The 6,305-nt window shown below is 50.5% G+C and overlaps 1 protein-coding gene across 1 annotated transcript in view; it reads left to right on the forward strand.

Annotated features, from left to right (window-relative positions):
- Positions 1-3,321, forward strand: part of Rabac1 (Rab acceptor 1) — a 3,864-nt gene extending 543 nt beyond the window's left edge. The window contains exons 2-5 of the mRNA XM_008846438.3: positions 44-256; positions 517-614; positions 2,913-3,014; positions 3,093-3,321. Coding sequence (XP_008844660.1) covers positions 44-256; positions 517-614; positions 2,913-3,014; positions 3,093-3,181 — 502 coding nt within the window. The 3' untranslated portion in view covers positions 3,182-3,321. The remainder of the gene's footprint in view (positions 1-43; positions 257-516; positions 615-2,912; positions 3,015-3,092) is intronic.
- Positions 3,322-6,305: the final 2,984 nt, after the last annotated feature.

The following is a 6,305-nucleotide window of genomic DNA, read 5'->3' on the forward strand; positions in this document are numbered from 1 at the left end:
CCACCCCCGTCCTGGTTCATAGCTGACCTGCCCCGCCCACTAGGACCCTGCTACCCAAGCTGATTCCCTCGGGCGCTGGCCGAGAGTGGCTGGAGCGGCGCCGCGCGACTATCCGGCCTTGGGGCACCTTCGTGGACCAGCAGCGCTTCTCGAGACCCCGCAACCTGGGTGAGCTGTGCCAGCGCCTGGTACGCAATGTCGAGTATTACCAAAGCAACTACGTGTTCGTGTTCCTGGGACTCATCTTGTACTGCGTGTGAGTGCAGCCCCAGTCCTGCCCTCGCCAGCCAGGCCCCGCCCCCACGGGCTTGCTCTGCCAGACCTTGTCAGCAAAGGACCAGCCAGGTCCGTAGCCCTGCATCAACCTGGCCAGGTTGCAGTGTGAGCAGATGTGATGCGGCCTTCCCTACCCTAAAAGACATAGGCCCCACCCATCTGGCTCCAAGGCTAGAGGGGACCCGGCTGACCGAGCCCCAGATTCTTCACTCCTGCCTCCCACCACTTTTCTTCCTCCAGGGTGACTTCCCCCATGCTGCTGGTGGCTCTGGCTGTCTTCTTTGGCGCCTGTTACATTCTCTATCTGCGCACGTTGCAGTCCAAGCTTGTGCTCTTTGGTGAGAAATCCCCTGGTCCTCTATTTCTGCTCTTTTAGAATGCAACCTCCAAATATTCACAACTCAAATCAACCCAGCCTAGGTGTACACAAGAGTCACTCAACCTGGTCCTTAGGGGTTCAAGACCTACCAAGTGTTCCTGTTCAGTCTCAGCTCCCCAAATCCTGAATAAGAGACCCCAGACCCATGGCACCACACTTCTGTTAGGTGACTTGACTTTTCCAATCCTTCCCTAACCTCTGCAGAACACATCCACTGCAGGTACCCACACTGGGCACCAAGTGGCGACCTTATGCAGGTCTAAATCTGCCCTCTCTCTGCTTATTCTCAGAGGGGGAAACTGAGGCCTATGGCTCATGTTGTCCCAGACTGGTACCAAGCACTATTGGGAAGAAAGGTGCCAGGGAAGCCCCACTGAGGGAAATCCCAAATTTGTCAAGGAGACAGGGCATTGGTAGATTAAGACACTACACTGTTCTTCAAGGCCCTGCAAGTTAGTTAAGTGACAAAGATGGGTTGGGGTGAAAGAGCCCCCAAAACACAACCAGAACCTGGCTTTAGCTGACGTTAAACGTACAGACCTCTTAGCCTTATAAGAGAGCTTGAGATCTCTCTTGTTTTGTAAAACCATTCAGTGTGGCCACATATCAAATTCCTGCAAAGCATCTGAAGGAACATGTCCTCACAGCCAGGCATAGCACTCACACCTGTAATCCCAGCACTTGGGAGGCTGAGGCAGGAGGATTACCACAAGTTTAAGATAAGTCTAGACCACATAATGAATTCTAAGCTAACCTGGGTTAGAGAGTAAGAGTTTACCTGAAAAATAAATAAATAAGCCAGGCATGGTATGACACACCTTTAATTCCAACATTCAGGAGGCAGAAGCAGATGAATCTCTGTGAGATGGAGGCCAGCCTGGTGTACATAGAAAGCTCCAGGCCTACTGGGGCTATAGCTGGAGAGATGGCTCAGCAGTTAAGAACACTGGCTGCTCTTGCAGAGGACCTGGGTTCAATTCCCAGCACCCACATGGTGGCTAACAACCATCTGTAACTCCAGTGATCCACTGCTGTCTTCTGACCTTCTTGGGCATTGCACAACACAGGTGCACTTACATACATGCAGGCAATACACTCATACACAGAATAAAAATTATATTTGGAACTGGGGCTAGAGAGAGAGCTCAGTGGTTAAGATTACTGGCTGCCCCTACAGAGGACCCCAGCTCAGTTCCCAACAGTTGGCTAACAATTGTTCATAACTGCAGTTTCAGGGGATCTGGCACCCTCTTCTAGCCTCCATGGGCATTGCACAAAATGGGTGCACTGAGACATATGCCCCCAAAACACTTTTATATATATATATATATTTATATATATATAAATCTTTGAGATTTCTGGCAATATGTGAATTGGATCACTGCTCTCCAGTTAGGTTTAAAAGACGGCTATGAACCGTCCTTAACTCCAGTTCCAGGGGAATCCGAAGCCCTGTTCTGACCTCCGAGGCATTGCATGACACGGGTGCACTCACATACATGCAGACAATACACTCATACACATAAAATAAAAATAGTAAAAATAAATAAATAAATAAAAAGTATGTACTGGTCTTGCAAAAGACTGGAGTTCAGTTTCCAGCACCCACCTCAGGCATCTCACAGCCACTTGTAGCTCTGGCTGCAGGGGATTCAGAGCCTTTGGCTAACTCATATACTCACACTTATGTGCACATACTCACAGACATACACATAATTAAAAGTAATCTTAAAAGAATTTTTTTTGGTCTGTTTTGAGGCAAGGTCTCCCTGTAGTCCCAGGTAGCCTGGAACTCCCTACGTAGACCAGGCTGGCCTTGAACTCACAGAGATCCATCTGCCTCTGCCTTCCAAGTGCTGGGACTAAAGGTGTGCACCACCGTGCTCAGCTTTTAAATTTGTTTTTTAAAGACAAAAATCCTCAGGCTTGGCCACCGGCCCAAGATTCGTGGTCTCCATTACTTCAGGCTAGAACATGAGAGCCTAGTTTGGGGAAACAGGGTATCTTGGCATTGCTAGAGAAGGTGGGACTACAGGCAGAGCTGGAGCTGAGGAAGGTGTGCAGTGTTCTAGAGGACAGATCACGTTGGGGAAGCAGGGTGGGGCTAGCGTGTAGGGGAAGGCCTTGGCCTGAGGAATCTGCATTATCCTGAAGGTTCCAGAGCAAGTGACATCAGATTGAGGGGGGCACTTGCTACCTCTGACAGAAAGTACAGAGGGTCAGGTGAGAACAGCTGTCCAATGCAGTCTGTCCTTAGGCCGAGAGCTGAGCCCAGTGCATCAGTATGCCCTGGCTGGGGGCGTCTCCTTCCCTTTCTTCTGGCTGGCTGGCGCTGGCTCCGCTGTCTTCTGGGTCCTGGGTGAGTACAGGGTCTGGGCAGGGTGGGGGATGGGGTCAGGTGATGGAGCATGACCCAGAACTGGCCGTTGTCCCACAGGAGCCACCCTGGTGGTCATCGGCTCCCATGCCGCCTTCCACCAGATAGAGCCTTCAGACGGGGAGGAACTACAGATGGAGCCTGTGTGAAGTGTCCTTCAGGGCCTGCCAGCCTCTCCTGCCAGCTGCCCCATCTCTGTCTGCTCCTGTCCTGCATGGCCCTGCCACTCAGCCCAGGGAGGGGTTTTGCCTTTGGAAATAAAGCAGTTACAGTTGCCATTCAGCAAATATCCTCCTGGTGTGTGCTCTTTTTTCGGTGTGTGTGCGGGGGGTGGTACTGAGAGACAAGGTTTCCCTCTACAGTCCAGTCTGACCTGGGACTCGGGCAGTCGCCCTGCCCTCGGTCTCCCAAGTGCTGGGATTATAGGCATGAGCCACCACACCGGGCTCTTCCATTGTCTCTGTGGTCTGCAGGGCAGTGCTGTGAATGCCGCAGACACCTGAAAGATGGGGCCCTGGGTGTGGGAATGGCAGCAGGAAGGACAGGATGTCAAGTGACCAGTGCAAGGAGGAAAGATTGAGAAGGAAGTGTGTGTGCTGGGGGTTCCTGAGACTGCCCCCAGGTTCAAAGGTGTGCTAGGACCCAGGACTCAGTGTATAGCTGTCCTCTGAGCTGTGTTTTATCATGAGAGGACATGAAGCAAATCAGGAAGAGAAGGCACACGAGGCCGCATTAAGAGGAAAGCAGAAGAAGCCGGGCGTGGTGGTGCAGGCCTTTAGTCCTAGCACTCGGGAGGCAGAGAGGCGGATCTCTGAGTTCAAGACCAGCGTGGTCTACATAGTTCCAGGCCAGCTGGGGCTACAGGGAGACCCTGTCTCAAAAACCAAAAAAGGAAAGGAGGGAAAGAAAAAAAGACAAGAAGGAACCAGCATGCACAAAGCCCTGGGTTTGCTCCCTGGCACCACATAAACCCAGTGTGCTGTTGCATTCCTGTAACCTCAGTACTGAGAGGTACGGGCAGGAGGATGAGAAGTTCGTTTCACCTCAGCCCCATAGCCAGTTTAAGGTCAGCCTGGGCTCCATAAGACCCTGCCCTGAGGGGGCTCAGCAGTTAAGAGCACTGACTGCTCTTGCAGAAGACCCAGGTTCGATTTCCAGCACCCACATGGTGGCTACCAACCGTCTTTAACTCCAGTTCCAGGGGAATCCGAAGCCCTCTTCTGACTTCCGTGGCATTGCATGACATGGATGCACTCATATATATGCAGGCAATACACTTGTACACATAAAAATAATAAAATATTTTAAAAAAAGAGACCCCATCCTAAAAGGTGGGGTAGGGGTCTGGGAAAATTGCTGTCACGAAAGTAGCTTGTAAGCATGAGGACTTGAATTTGGATCCCCAGTGCTCTGACAGTTGAGCTAGCCCCAGCCCTGCAGCTGGCTTTTTATTGTAATGGGCCAACTCTGCTATACCGACACATTGGCAACACAGGTCCAGGCATGGAGGATCACCATAAGTTTAAGGCTCACCTTGGCTGCATTGAGTTTGATGCTAGCCTTGGGATACATAATAAAACCTTGTCTCCAAAAACTGAAAAACAGACTAGGGACATGCGTGGTTGCTGGGATTTGAACCTTGATCCTCTGCAAGAACATCCAGTGCTTTTAACTGCTGAGCCATGTCTCCAGCCCCCCAAATTTTTTTTACAAAAGAATGCTATTTGTGATGGAGATGTAGCCCAGTTTGTAAAGTGTTTTCCCTACCATGCATGAAGCTCTGTTTTTGATTCCCAGCACTGAATATCATGCGTACCTGTAAAGCCAGCACTTGGGAAGTGAAGGCAAAGGATCAGGAATTGTATAATCTAAACAGTGAGCCACTCTTAGGACAGGGAGGGTCTCCTCCTGAAACTCAAGTCCCCAGACACCAGCCGAGCACCAAGGACCAACTGTACACACAGGCCTAAGGATGGTGGCTTCAGACTGTTAGTTAATGTTCTGGTGGTATGTACCTAAGTTCCCAGCAATGGGGAGGCTGAGGCAAGTTTGAGGCTAACGTGGTCTTCATAGTGAATTCCAGGTCAGTTTAAAACAAAGCAAAACAAGGGACTGGAGAGATGACTCAGCTCTTAAGAGCATATACTGCTCTTGTAGAGGATCCAAGTTGATTCCCAGAACCCACAACAAAGGGCTCACAACTGTAACTCCAGTGCCAGGGGATCTGATATCCTCTTCTGGCCTCCTCAGGCACCAGCACTAATGGGCACATACCTACATATAGACACACACATACGCATAATTTAAAATCTTTTTTTTTTAAAGTCAAATAGGGGCTGGAGAAGTGGCTCAGTGGTTAAGAGCACTGGCTGCTCTTACAGAGGACCTGGGTTCAATTCCCAGCACCCACACGGTGGCTAACAACTGTCTAGAACTCAAGTTCCAGGGGATCCAACACCCCCTTCTGACCTCCATGGGCATTGCATGACACAGATGCATCTACATACATGCAGGCAATATACTCATACACAAAATAAAAATAACAAAATACAACCGGGCATGGTGACACACACCTTTAGTCCCAGTACTTGGGAGGCAGAGGCAGGTGGATCTCTGTGAGTTCAAGGCCAGCCTGGTTTAATAGTGAGTGCAGGGCCAGCTGGGGCTACAGGGAGACCCTGTCCCAAAAAAGGGGGGCCAAAAATAGGTGCCTTAGAAGGCCTGAGAAGCTGCTTTAGATTCGACTGACTTGGGGGCTCCCTGAGGTAGTGGTGATGGTGATGACATTTCTGGGGGCCCCAAGGGTCACAGCAGTGGAAGAGCTGGGGATGGGGTCTCCAAGGCCTTGCAGTATACTCCTACCCCATCTCTCCAACCTTGATCTTATCACCAGAACTCACCTATTCATTCATTGGTGTTTATCAAGGGTCCATTAAGCCCCTAGCATTGCTCTGGAATTCTGCCTCAGTCAGGCCAGCCACCAGCCCAGTCTGGCAATGGTGCAGCTGAACAAGGCTGATGTAAACTAAGGTATGCTAAATGGAAAATGGGCTAGAGAGACACCTCAGAGGTTAAAAAATGCTTACTTCTCTTGCAGAGGACCAGAGTTCAGATTTCAGCACCTACACTGGGCAGTTCCAGGGGACCTGACACTCTTTTTTGGCCTCCACATGCACATGTATGCATGTGTACTTACACACACACAGACACACACACACACACACACACACAGACACACAGACACACAGACACACACACACACACAGACACACA

This window comes from Nannospalax galili, unplaced genomic scaffold (assembly GCF_000622305.1).
Source record: "Nannospalax galili isolate Female #2095 unplaced genomic scaffold, S.galili_v1.0 scaffold1623, whole genome shotgun sequence".
NCBI classification, from domain to species: Eukaryota; Metazoa; Chordata; class Mammalia; order Rodentia; family Spalacidae; genus Nannospalax; species Nannospalax galili.